The sequence below is a fragment of the Rhinoderma darwinii genome, unplaced genomic scaffold (genome assembly GCF_050947455.1).
Source record: "Rhinoderma darwinii isolate aRhiDar2 unplaced genomic scaffold, aRhiDar2.hap1 Scaffold_684, whole genome shotgun sequence".
Taxonomy (NCBI): Eukaryota; Metazoa; Chordata; class Amphibia; order Anura; family Rhinodermatidae; genus Rhinoderma; species Rhinoderma darwinii.
Window position 1 is genome coordinate 71,589 of NW_027464243.1, and position 14,103 is coordinate 85,691.

Below are 14,103 nucleotides of genomic sequence, written 5' to 3' on the forward strand. Positions count from 1 at the left end.
AATAGCATTATATTGTTACTAAGTAGCCGGATCGATCATGTCACATATTTCTTGACATATGGGGACCCTTTATAGTGTGTAGCCCCAATGCTCCCCCGATTCTCACAATACCTTTCCTGGCCTCCTCTGGACCTATAGGAGGTGGCGCTGGTTGTGAGTCACTGGCAGGGGTCTCTGACGCTTCCATTGTTGAGGAAGTGGGGGGACGCGGCTCCACAACTGGACCTGAATCCGGGCTCTGGATTACGGTTCCGTCAGGTAGAAGAATCTGATACACAAATCATTCCAGACTTTAAATGAAGAAGATCCATCGTACGAGGCAATAAAACACACCAGGGAGCACAAACTAAATAACCGGTAATAAAGGTACGACGATGATGATGATGAGGATGATGATGAGGATGATGAGGATGATGATACCTGTGTGGAGCCATCCTGCATGCACCTGATGACAGATCCCTCTGCTGTGATCACACGCGAAGTCTCCAAATTCTCCACTTTCTTACTGTGCTTGTACCGACGGGCATTCATCACTTTTACAGGGTAAGATTGTCGGATGAGCAATCCCGGACTGATCTGACCGTTATTACAGCAGTCTGTAGTGTGGAGGTAGGAGGAGTTATTACAGCAGTCTGCAGTGTGGAGGTAGGAGGAGTTATTACAGCAGTCTGCAGTGTGGAGGTAGGAGTTATTACAGCAGTCTGCAGTGTGGAGGTAGGAGGAGTTATTACAGCAGTCTTTAGTGTGGTGGTAGGAGGAGTTATTACAGCAGTCTGCAGTGTGGAGGTAGGAGGAGTTATTACAGCAGTCTGCAGTGTGGTGGTAGGAGGAGTTATTACAGCAGTCTGCAGTGTGGAGGTAGGAGGAGTTATTACAGCAGTCTGCAGTGTGGAGGTAGGAGGAGTTATTACAGCAGTCTGCAGTGTGGAGGTAGGAGGAGATAATACAGCAGTCTGCAGTGTGGAGGTAGGAGGAGATATTACAGCAGTCTGCAGTGCGGAGGTAGGAGGAGTTATTACCGCAGTCTGTAGTGTGCAGGTAGGAGGAGTTATTACAGCAGTCTGTAGTGTGCAGGTAGGAGGAGTTATTACTGCAGTCTGTAGTGTGCAGGTAGGAGGAGTTATTACATCATTGTGTAGAGTGGAGATTATTACGTGACTCTGTTGTTGAGGGGGTGGGGTGGGGTGAGGGGAGAATGTATTGCGCCATATTGTGCTATCAGCAGTAATGTCTCCACTTCCTATTCCTGGGGCACCTCACCTGTTGTATTGTCTTTTGTGAATGTCAGAAGAAGACCATTAGGGTAGGAGACATTCAGGGACTGAAATGCAGGGACTTGTTCAGGTTTTGTGTCCAGGGTCATCGGTGGAGTAACTGGTTCAACCTAAACAAATGACAGATGACACTTTCATTCATATTATTTATCTCCTGACATTTCATAAAGACGATGACATCACTGGAGATGACATCACCGGAGATGAATGTGCCGGAGCCAATGCCCAAAGTGAAGGTGATAAATCTCCATTCATTTCAGTTTCGAGGTTCCCTCCATCTCCGGTCTCCTCCGGAGACGTCTTGGTTTGGGAGGTTTGTGGAGGAGGAGAGGCTGGCGCAGTGTCACATGTCATTCAGGACTTTATAAGGAGTAAGTTAATAAATGAGTCGTCACCTGGACCTCTGGTGTCTGCGGAGTCTCTTCCACCGCCGGGGTCTGAGGGGTCTTCACTCGGGCAGCTCGGGGAGATTTTCCTCGGGGGGACTTGCGACCTTTTCCAGGGGATGATGGGGGAGGCTGAGGAGGTGCTGGGATGATGCTGGGGGTGTGAACGGATGGGAACGTCAACATGGCCTCCAGTTCCGGATCTTTCTCCTCTATCGGGAGTGAGCAGAGTTTTGCACAATATTAATAAACATCAACTTTACCCGAGCGAAACTGAGATCTTACAGCAAATGTCTAGTAATAATTCTATATAATTCAGGTGGGTGAAGCTTTCCATTAAAGCTCTGCCGCATTAGGACACAGCTATAATCCGTGGCTCCGGCTTACCTGCATTGTCTATAGGAGTCTACGGGTGTCATAAATCCTTCTGTCGCATTTATTTCCCATTACTAATAGAACCAACTAGCCAAAAAGCACCAGAGTATTTAAAATGATCAGTCATATGATATCAGAAGCTCAGGCTCCTATTCCCTCCCTCATACTTTACACTGCAGCTTTGCTTGTTAAGTTTGGCTGCTGTGTATATGGACACGCTCAGTACATTATACATTTACATTATGGCAAAAGCAGAATAATGATAAACTACAAGCAACTAAACCTCCAGTGGTAAAGAGGAGATTATCAGAAAACGGCGGCATACAGACGGATGGGAGGAGTCTCAACAGGGGGGAGGGGCTTCATTACCTGGTCCTTGGCCGGAGGAGCCGTAATGACTTAGAGATAGCCGTATCCCACTATGGAGAGTGGCTGAAAATGACCCAAACTCACTGACACTTCGTCTTCCTGCAGAACAGATGAAAACATTAATATAACATTTGTGCCCCCCCCCCCCCGGATGTGAGCGTTATATCGTTATATCTTCATACTGACCTTGATGGTCCATCTGGGTGAAGTCATCCTGTCCACCAGGGGGCGTTTTCTTTGGATTAACGATGTGCACCAGGAATTTATGTCCGTCCTTTCGTATTTTCACTTTTACATAGGTGGAATCTGGCAAAAATATGAATCAGTTTTATCCCCGGTCTTAAAGAGGGTTCAGACCCGTCATAAAAGTCACGTTTGGTAAAGGCCCAACAGCTGGGACCCTCGCTGATCATAAGAACAAGTCCAACAAATTATCAGTAAGCGCTATGGAGAGTCAATGTGCATGCCCGGGACCCACCTGTCCTCGTAATTACTGGGGGGTCCCATCTGTTGGATCCCACTGGAGCCATAGCTAGGCCATCTACCCAGGTACAAGGTTTCATTTGAGGTCCTGGCCCTGATTTCAAATATTTTGGCCAAGGCAAATTGTTTTGTTGGGACCCCTGTCACCCAGGGTTGCCCCCGCTCCCAGCTACGCCTCTGGATCCCACCAATCTGACATTTATAACATGTGTGAATAGAAGGTTTACCTTTCTCAAAATGTGTGTGTTCCACCTGAATCTGGCCACCGTCTGTCGGGAAGAGGCAGCGACAGCCCCCCGAGACCTGGATCAATTGGTCTCCCATGTCATAACCTATGAACTGGGAAAATGACCGGAAGCAAAGAACGAGTTGATCAGCAAGTTGCAGGACAGCAGCACAAACTTTCTGTAATTCAGGATCTGGGATGTGAGATTTGGGCCATGGTGGAGCCAAGAAGCAGAAGCCCGACTCCAGGATAGAACAGAGTTATCTCCTCCAGGACGGGGCTGAAGAAACCTTATTCCACAACAGGACTGGGTAGAACATGATTCCAGTCCAGGACGGGGACAATGTAACCCTATATCAAGATGAGGTCAAGACCAGAACAGGAGGCGGTGACCCTATTCCAGAAACCCTTCACGGGATGGGACAAGAATGGAAAACCACCTGCCAGGGTGGGACCAGGACAAGCCACATTATGGAGGAAGCCACTTACTTTCTTAGAAGGTTCCTCGGGAACATCTGGAGGAGTTGGGTCAGACTCTGGATGGGTTGGTCCATCATACTCGTCCTTCTCCTTGACGTTCTTCTTTTGAGCACTGGGAGATGGTTTACGTTCTGAACCGGCACTCCCTCTGCTTCCTCCCCTCTTCTTACCCCCAGATTTATTGCTCTTCGTATTTTTCTTTTCCTGTTTTAGACGTTCCTCTTCCTTCAGTCGATCATGTTCTTCTTTCCAGGCCTGTAGATGGAACCTCACTTAATTATTGACTGGATTCCTATGATCACAGAGGACAACGTGGATTTGGATGCCCGTCTGATGGGATGGCTCACAAAGGAAACTTGGCTACACCTTCTTTTGATACCTTGTTTGATGTGACCCCCCCATATTATGTGACAACTGTTGGTGATCCCCACAGCAGCCCCCAAATACTAAGGGACTCCAATTATTCCCTACAGATTGAGTATACCATACAGAGGCTTTCCGATATGCTGGACATCATTGGGAGAACTCTATATCTGCCACATACATATATCGTCCCCATTTGTCAGATGTGAGAGGGGAAACATTTCATTCCCACCTTCAGGGAGCCCTCGCGTATGAAAGGGTTCCGGTCTGGCTCTGGGGTGGTTTCTTCTGCTCGGCTTCCTGGTCGGGATCCGCTGCCCTTAGGACCTGAGGAGGAGAGGACATACAGTAACGGTTCGAAACAATGACCTGTTCTGCCAGGGTCTATCAATGGGCATGGACTGCTTGACTTTTTTAGGACTTTTGGGTGCAAATAACATCAGGGATTAAAATACATTGGGGAAGATTTATTAAAATGGCTGCAAAGGAGAAGTGGAGTAGATGTCCATAGAAACAAATAAGATCACTGCTTTATTTTCCAAAAGACGGCTGAAAACTGAGAAGTGAAATCTTATTGGTTGCTATGGGCAACTGCTCCACTTTTCCCTTGCACTGCTTTAACCAAAAGTGATGTCATTTATTGTAACACTATTCGCTGTGATGTCATCGGTGACATGACTCGTTGTGGAACTCACAATGATAATTACAGTGATCTCACCGATAATGGAGTAACTCACAGCGGTGCCATCAATGACATCATCACTAGAGGTGGAAACTGCTGGGATGCCATACATTTTACTTACTGTTATGTCATAGGTGACATGTTCCATTGTGGTGCCACCGGTGACATCATCCAGAGTGATTGTCCTTAAGGTGATGTCATCAGTCATTACATGAGTGACTTCTTTTATTGGTATTGTACTCAATGAGATGTCAGTAATATCATTAAATGTTCTATTGTGATGTCATCAGTAACCTTATGTGTTCTGCCTGATCTCAGTGATGTTATCCATTGTGACCACATTCATTACAATATCAGTGACCTTAAGGGCTTCTGATGTCACCCACAACACTATTCATGGTGGTGTCATTAGTGATGTCGTCCTCATGTTACACATTGTCATGTACTCTTTGGCCCAGTTCACACAGAGGTTTTTGGCGCTGATTTTGACGCGGAAACCGAAATCGCCTCCCACTGATTTCAATGGGAGGCAAAGGTGTTTTTTCCAGGGCGGAAAAAAGGGGCATGTTCTTTCTTGCTGCGGTTCAGCCTCTGACCTCCCACTGAAATCAATGGGAGGCAGAAGAAGCGGTTATATCTGCATTTTTTTGCCCGCGGTCCACAAAAAACGCCTCCAAAAGCCGTGGCAAAAAAACACAGGCAGGTCAAAATTCCTGAAGGAATTTTGAGGCAGATATTTTCTGCCTGCAAAATACTCTGTGTGAACAGGGCCTTTGTGATGTCATTAGTCTTGCCCTCTGGTATATGACAGCAGTGATAGTGATATCATCAGTCATTGAGGGTGCTTATTAGAGGTCATCAGTGACATCATTCATTCTAATGCTACTCAACATGCGGACAATACTCAATATGAGGCCAACAGGAACCTATCGGTGTAGTCCGCTATTTTGAAGGCACTGTGATGTCAACATAGGTTATCCCCCCGTCCTTCCATCTGTCCATCCGGAGTCTTGCATTGCGATATTTCTTATAGTCCTCCAGTGCAATGCTACTAATAATGATATTAAGTTACTCACTGAAGGGACTCAATCAATTTACACACAGACAGAAATCTTCAAAGTTCTGGGTTCTGGTGCTTCAGGCTGCCTTGTACCCCCTTTTTTCTTGGGTTAAGTGAGGTGCCAGCTCAACCCAGCGCTACCACAAATATCTTATATTGAAAGGGGTCCTCTGGGACACTGATTGCCTATCCTTAGAACAGGCCATCAAAGTATGAGAGGGTCTGATATAAGGAACACCTGCCCAATCCCCATTATTGACCAGGGTCTCGGAGGTTGGACGTCCCCTGATGAAATATAGAAAGCCCAACTATAGGGTGCGCCATCAATGTTAATGCCCATTTAAGTTAACGTTTCATTACTTTCAATGAATAATTCCCCAGAACAGGATCACAGGTCCCTGGTGGACTCACTTTTTGATTTTTTTGGGGAGACTGATTTCCGGGTTTTCTTTTTCGCCGAGGAGAGGTCTCCGGGAGCAGAGATATTGTCACTTGGGACCTGCGCTTGTTTCAGAGCTTCCAGTTCTTTTTCCTCTTCATGCTTTGACTCTTCTTCTTGAACCCAGTGGGAAATCGAATCTGCCACGAGCTCCAGGTAGTTTCTGTAGTTGGTTTAGTGTTAGATAATGGAGGAAACACACAATGAATGAGGCTGGAGGAGCATAGACGAGGAGCGGGCCAAAACTACACGACTGGAGGGTATGAAGGCCGCAGTCATGGGTATCATGCAGAACACGGATACACAACGGGACAGGGACTGCTAGATAGGGTACACCCATGGGTATAGGACATGGTCATGGGTATCATACAGAACACGGATACACAACGGGACAGGGACTGCTAGATAGGGTACACCCATGGGTATAGGACATGGTCATGGGTATCATACAGAACACGGATATACAACGGGACAGGGACTGCTGGATAGGGAACACTCATGGGTATAGGACATGGTCATGGGCATCATACAGAACACGGATACACAACGGGACTGCTAGATAGGGTACACCCATGGGTATAGGACATGGTCATGGGTATCATACGGAACACGGATACACAACGGGACAGGGACAGGGACTGCTAGATAGGGAACACCCATGGATATAGGACATGGTCATGGGTATCATTCAGAACACGGATACACAACGGGACAGGGACTGCTAGATAGGGTACACCCATGGGTATAGGACATGGTCATGGGTATCATACGGAACACGGATACACAACGGGACAGGGACAGGGACTGCTAGATAGGGAACACCCATGGGTATAGGACATGGTCATGGGTATCATACAGAACATGGATACACATGACAGGGACAGGGACTGCTGGATAGGGAACACTCATGGGTATAGGACATGGTCATGGTTTCACAGCAGGTATATGGTATGAATGGCACATTTAATAATAAATGGTATGAAGAATCTGTTACAGGTAGAAAGTATTAAGGACACAGTCATGGATAGACACGGTTATGGATAGATATAAAGGACACGGTTATGGATAGATATAAAGGCCACGGTTATGGATAGATATAAAGGCCACGGTTATGGATAGGTATAAAGGACACGGTTATGGATAGGTATAAAGGACACGGTTATGGATAGATATAAAGGACACGGTTATGGATAGATATAAAGGCCACGGTTATGGATAGATATAAAGGCCACGGTTATGGATAGGTATAAAGGACACGGTTATGGATAGGTATAAAGGACACGGTTATGGATAGATATAAAGGCCACGGTTATGGATAGATATAAAGGCCACGGTTATGGATAGATATAAAGGCCACGATTATGGATAGATATAAAGGCCACGGTTATGGATAGATATAAAGGACACGGTTATGGACAGGTATAAAGGACACGGTTATGGATAGATATAAAAGACACGGTTATGGATAGATATAAAGGACACGGTTATGGACAGATATAAAGGACACGGTTATGGATAGATATAAAGGCCACGGTTATGGATAGATATAAAGGACACGTTATGGATAGATATAAAGGACACGGTTATGGATAGATATAAAGGACACGGTTATGGATAGATATAAAGGACACGTTATGGATAGATATAAAGGACACGGTTATGGATAGATATAAAGGACACGGTTATGGACAGATATAAAGGACACGGTTATGGACAGATATAAAGGACACGGTTATGGATAGATATAAAGGACACGGTCATGGATAGATATAAAGGACACGGTTATGGATAGATATAAAAGGACACGGTTATGGATTGATATAAAGGACACGGTTATGGATAGATATAAAGGACACGGTTATGGATAGATATAAAGGCCACGGTTATGGACAGATATAAAGGACACGGTTATGGATAGATATAAAGGACACGGTTATGGATAGATATAAAGGACACGGTTATAGATAGATATAAAGGACACTGTTATGGATAGATATAAAGGACACAGTCATGGATAGATATAAAGGACACGGTTATGGACAGATATAAAGGACACGGTTATGGACAGATATAAAGGACACAGTTATGGATAGGCAGTCATGTGTAGGTGGCACAAGGGCATGTTTACCAGCAGTTGGTATGAAAGACACAGATACAGGTGGATATATAAAGGATAAAGTTACCGGTTGATGGTATGTAGGACATAATTACGGGTGGATATAAGAATACATAGTTACAGGTGAATGGTATAAGGGACACAGTTATGGGTGAATACATGAAGGAAACAGTTATAGGAGGATATATAAAGGACATAGTTACAAGTGGATATATGAAGGTCATAAATTAGTTACAGGTGGATGATATGAAGGACACAATTCCGAGTGGATATGTGAAGGACACAGTTATGGGTAGATGTATGAAGGACACTGTTATGGGTAGATGTATGAAGGACACTGTTATGGGTAGATGTATGAAGGACACAGTTATGGGTAGATGTATGAAGGACCCAGTTATGGGTAGATGTATGAAGGACACAGTTATGTGTAGATGTATGAAGGACACAGTTATGTGTAGATGTATGAAGGACACAGTTATGGGTAGATGTATGAAGGACACAGTTATGAGAAGATGTATGAAGGACACAGTTTTGGGTAGATGTATGAAGGACACAGTTATGGGTAGATGTATGAAGGACACAGTTATGGGTAGATGTATGAAGGACACAGTTATGGGTAGATGTATGAAGGACCCAGTTATGGGTAGATGTATGAAGGACACAGTTATGGGTAGATGTATGAAGGACACAGTTATGTGTAGATGTATGAAGGACACAGTTATGGGTAGATGTATGAAGGACACAGTTATGAGAAGATGTATGAAGGACACAGTTTTGGGTAGATGTATGAAGGACACAGTTTTGGGTAGATGTATGAAGGACACAGTAATGAGAAGATGTATGAAGGACACAGTTATGGGTAGATGTATGAAGGACCCAGTTATGGGTAGATGTATGAAGGACACAGTTATGGGTAGATGTATGAAGGACACAGTTATGTGTAGATGTATGAAGGACACAGTTATGGGTAGATGTATGAAGGACACAGTTATGAGAAGATGTATGAAGGACACAGTTTTGGGTAGATGTATGAAGGACACAGTTTTGGGTAGATGTATGAAGGACACAGTTATGAGAAGATGTATGAAGGACACAGTTTTGGGTAGATGTATGAAGGACACAGTTTTGGGTAGATGTATGAAGGACACAGTTATGGGTAGATGTATGAAGGACACAATTCCGAGTGGATATATGAAGGACACAGTTATGAGTAGATGTATGAAGGACACAGTTTTGGGTAGATGTATGAAGGACACAGTTATGGGTAGATGTATGAAGGACACCGTTATGGGTAGATGTATGAAGGACACAGTTATGGGTAGATGTATGAAGGACACAGTTATGTGTAGATGTATGAAGGACACCGTTATGGGTAGATGTATGAAGGACACAGTTATGGGTAGATGTATGAAGGACACAGTTATGTGTAGATGTATGAAGGACACAGTTATGGGTAGATGTATGAAGGACACAGTTATGTGTAGATGTATGAAGGACACAGTTTTGGGTAGATGTATGAAGGACAGAGTTATGGGTAGATGTATGAAGGACACCGTTATGGGTAGATGTATGAAGGACACAGTTATGGGTAGATGTATGAAGGACACAGTTATGTGTAGATGTATGAAGGACACCGTTATGGGTAGATGTATGAAGGACACAGTTATGGGTAGATGTATGAAGGACACAGTTATGTGTAGATGTATGAAGGACACAGTTATGGGTAGATGTATGAAGGACACAGTTATGTGTAGATGTATGAAGGACACAGTTTTGGGTAGATGTATGAAGGACACAGTTATGGGTAGATGTATGAAGGACACAATTCCGAGTGGATATATGAAGGACACAGTTATGGGTAGCTGTATGAAGGACACAGTTATGAGTAGATGTATGAAGGACACAGTTTTGGGTAGATGTATGAAGGACACAGTTATGGGTAGATGTATGAAGGACACCGTTATGGGTAGATGTATGAAGGACACAGTTATGGGTAGATGTATGAAGGACACAGTTATGTGTAGATGTATGAAGGACACAGTTATGGGTAGATGTATGAAGGACACCGTTATGGGTAGATGTATGAAGGACACAGTTATGGGTAGATGTATGATGGACACAGTTATGGGTTGATGTATGAAGGACACAGTTATGTGTAAATGTATGAAGGACACAGTTATGGGTAGATGTATGAAGGACACAGTTATGGGTAGATGTATGAAGGACACAGTTATGGGTAGATGTATGAAGGACACAGTTATGGGTAAATGAATGAAGAACACAGTTGAGGATACACAACATGAAGAACACAGTCATCAGTAGGTGATACCATGGACACGGTCGGGAAGTTGGTATGTTTAAACAATTCTGCGGACCAACAGAGGACCTTCAAGAAGTTAGGGACTACATTCCTGGGGTTAAAACAGATTTCCTACAGACCTGAAGTTAACATTGGAATGAAGAGCCATGTCCCAGGACTCTTGGCTTTGGCGAAAAGCATCCATTGGATTGTGCATTATGATGAGCAAAGAATTGTCCTGGGTGTGATAATAGGAATCCATACATCTGTACGACTCAAGAGCTTCATGTAAGACCTAGAGGAATGCAAGGAGGACACCCGCAGTTATCACGTCTCAGGTACATCCACCTGAAGGGATCATGACCGGTCAGCGGGAGATCTCACTAGTACTGAAGCTTGTGTAAGCTTGAATGTCCCAAAGAACAAAGCTAAATCCTGACTTAAGCCTTTCAACGAACCATCAATGACGTCACTGGCCGCTGTATGTAACGGTGACAAGCTACATAGAATATACATGATCTCATATATTCATCTGTCTGGAGCTTCACAACTATCTAGCAGGATGACATCACTGTGCAAGCAGAAGGAGAAGGCCGGGTGGACTAAGATTTTGGGGTCCTGACTCTTCCAGCTACACCGCTGCTATGCTATGGGCTGGACAATGTCTCCTGCTGTGTGTTGTACAATGTGTTGGGGAGCCCCGTGTTCTGGTGCCCCCCAGTGCTGCTGTCCGGTGCTCTACCTGTATGAGAACGGTCGGCTCATAGTGCTCAGAATAACACCAGTCACTCAGGGATCTCCTCTGTGTTTTCTGAATGTCTCCAAGGTCATCTCGGGGCGTCACCTTCCCCCCAACATCCTGCAGGAGACACAATTATCAGGGGGTGCGGTCATTTATATTTAGTAAAAATAAGTCAAGTAAATATTTACTTCTTAATGGGGTTCTCAGCTTATTATAATCCCTATTAAGTGAAAGGAACCGCCAAAAATAAGGCGATCACAGGTTGTCCCCAGCAATATAGTCTGTAGGAAAACCTGGCAGCAAGTGTTCATTTTCCCTGCAGCACTCCCACAGGTGAAGTGAAGCATTACATGGTGCTCACTGTAATGAATGAAAGTGCCGGGTCCTCCAGAGTGGGTGACGCTCTCTCTTTGTAGCCACTCTCCGCTACGGCTAATTGATGGAGTTTATAAATATGGGACACCCCTCTATGAATTTACAGGCCGTTGGTGCAAATCTTATTACATTTATCAAAATGGTTCACATTTCACAATATATTTGGCGCGACTCATTGGACAGGCTTCACGCATTTCCATTTCTTACGTCACCTCACGGCTGCCGTAACATTTACACCAATATTTGGCGCGTTTTTTGCCTCCTTTTAGCCATACTCCTTTCTCTTCACACTTTGCGAAACTATCAAGGACCGTGTCTTATTATTTTTCCGCCTTTTTCTTAGTAAATATCCGGCATAATGTTCCGGCGGCCGGTTATACTGTAAATAGTGACGTACAGTGGGGGAGGGGTGGTGTTTCGGACCAGTTCTGTTACAATCTTGTAACTATTTTCATCTCTTTGTTGTTTTCTTGTTGCCCATTAAGCAGAGAAGGGGAAGTGGCGGTTTTTGGTTCCCGCTGCTGGCTCCATCCATCACTAGATCAGCGCGGACAGCGATCTCTCCCTCCCCGGCCAAAACTAGATGGTAACCAGACGCTCTCGCTGCACCAGGCGGCTGCCAAACGGCCTCTTCCCTTTGATTTCCTTTAGGCTCGCCGTCCTCCAAATATTTGTATTGTTAGGTTATGGGATTGTGTGTCCTGCTGGTAATTGTGAGCAGCCGCTGCAGAGCGCCGTCCAGACAGCCATATTTATAGGGATGGGGGAGGGGAGACAATATGGCTGACAGCTTTGTAACACCAGTTCCCAGAGATCTGTCAGACCTCCCCGCTTATTGAAAAGAACTTCCCTCTAAAATTAAAAAAAAATGAGCACTCAGCTTTTTAGATCCTGAATGGCAAGTTTTGAAGGAAACAAAGACCGTGTAACTACAATAATTTATACATTGATACACGAACAGGGGATGAGTCATTACATATCATGGCAAAAATGTCATTCAGAAGTCTAGGAAAGCTGGGTGAGTGCCCTGTAGGAGAGTGATAGATTGCCCACCCTATCAGGGCTGTAGTAAAGATGGGTGACCGGCAATATAGCGCCTGTACTCCGGAATCTGACACGTTGTACAGTGATACAAGGGATGATACATTACATATCACGGGAAACTGCTATTCTGGACTCTCGGAAAGCTGGGTGACTGCCCAGCCGGAGGTTAACAATATGTAATGACCAACATCACGGTCATAGCTCCAACAGGATATATCACCCAGCTTTCCTGGAGTCCTGAACACCTTTTTTCCAGTGATATAGACCCCGATTTACTCCATAAATTTGTTGTCAGGTGATTTCACCCATAACGGAGAAGAGGTCCTACCTGCCTTACCGCACTCTCATCCAGGCTGCGGACTCCGGCTCCCCCTGCAGGTGAGAAATAAGAACTGCGGTCACAAATCAGATTACGGAAACCGCAGCGTTAAGAGAATGGCGACATTGATGGGTTAAAGTACCGGAAGAGTCCAGCTCCCTCGTCTCATACATCTTCCTCACACTGGAAATCTGGATCATTTTTCGTGCGAAGGCGGCAGGATTGTCCCAGGGAATGCGTCCATCTCCATCCAACATCGTCCCCGCACCCTCCAAATCCCCAAACTCATCAAACCCGCTGAGTGTCAGACTTTCAAATGTGAGAAGCTTAAAAGCCCTGGAGATTTCTTCCCACGACCGGAAATCTGTAAAAGACAAAAAAAAATCTGTGACTAATCAGTGTAAAATAAACCCGCGATATATCAGCACATGATCAGTGTAATAATTACCAGTGTTATATATCAGCACATGATCAGTGTAATAATTACCAGTGTTATATATCAGCACATGATCAGTGTAATAATTACCAGTGTTATATATCAGCACATGATCAGTGTAATAATTACCAGTGTTATATATCAGTACATGATCAGTGTAATAATTACCAGTGTTATATATCAGCACATGATCAGTGTAATAATTACCGGTGTTATATATCAGCACATGATCAGTGTAATAATTACCAGTGTTATATATCAGTACATGATCAGTGTAATAATTACCTGTTATATATCAGCACATGATCAGTGTAATAATTACCAGTGTTATATATCAGTACATGATCAGTGTAATAATTACCAGTGTTATATATCAGTACATGATCAGTGTAATAATTACCAGTGTTATATATCAGCACATGATCAGTGTAATAATTACCAGTGTTATATATCAGCACATGATCAGTGTAATAATTACCTGTGTTATATATCAGCACATGATCAGTGTAATAATTACCTGTGTTATATATCAGTACATGATCAGTGTAATAATTACCAGTGTTATATATCAGTACATGATCAGTGTAATAATTACCAGTGTTATATATCAGTACATGATCAGTGTAATAATTACC

At 44.2% G+C, this 14,103-nt stretch overlaps 1 protein-coding gene across 1 annotated transcript in view; it reads right to left on the minus strand.

Annotated features, from left to right (window-relative positions):
• SPAG17 (sperm associated antigen 17) overlaps nt 1-14,103 on the minus strand; it is a 158,949-nt gene that overhangs the window by 63,002 nt on the left and 81,844 nt on the right. The window contains exons 12-25 of the mRNA XM_075849108.1: nt 13,175-13,396; nt 13,042-13,085; nt 11,295-11,411; nt 10,693-10,847; nt 6,110-6,300; nt 4,189-4,283; nt 3,603-3,848; nt 3,115-3,226; nt 2,591-2,710; nt 2,405-2,503; nt 1,670-1,872; nt 1,261-1,384; nt 421-596; nt 112-268 (exon numbers count right to left, since the gene is read on the minus strand). Coding sequence (XP_075705223.1) covers nt 112-268; nt 421-596; nt 1,261-1,384; nt 1,670-1,872; nt 2,405-2,503; nt 2,591-2,710; nt 3,115-3,226; nt 3,603-3,848; nt 4,189-4,283; nt 6,110-6,300; nt 10,693-10,847; nt 11,295-11,411; nt 13,042-13,085; nt 13,175-13,396 — 2,061 coding nt within the window. The remainder of the gene's footprint in view (nt 1-111; nt 269-420; nt 597-1,260; nt 1,385-1,669; nt 1,873-2,404; nt 2,504-2,590; nt 2,711-3,114; nt 3,227-3,602; nt 3,849-4,188; nt 4,284-6,109; nt 6,301-10,692; nt 10,848-11,294; nt 11,412-13,041; nt 13,086-13,174; nt 13,397-14,103) is intronic.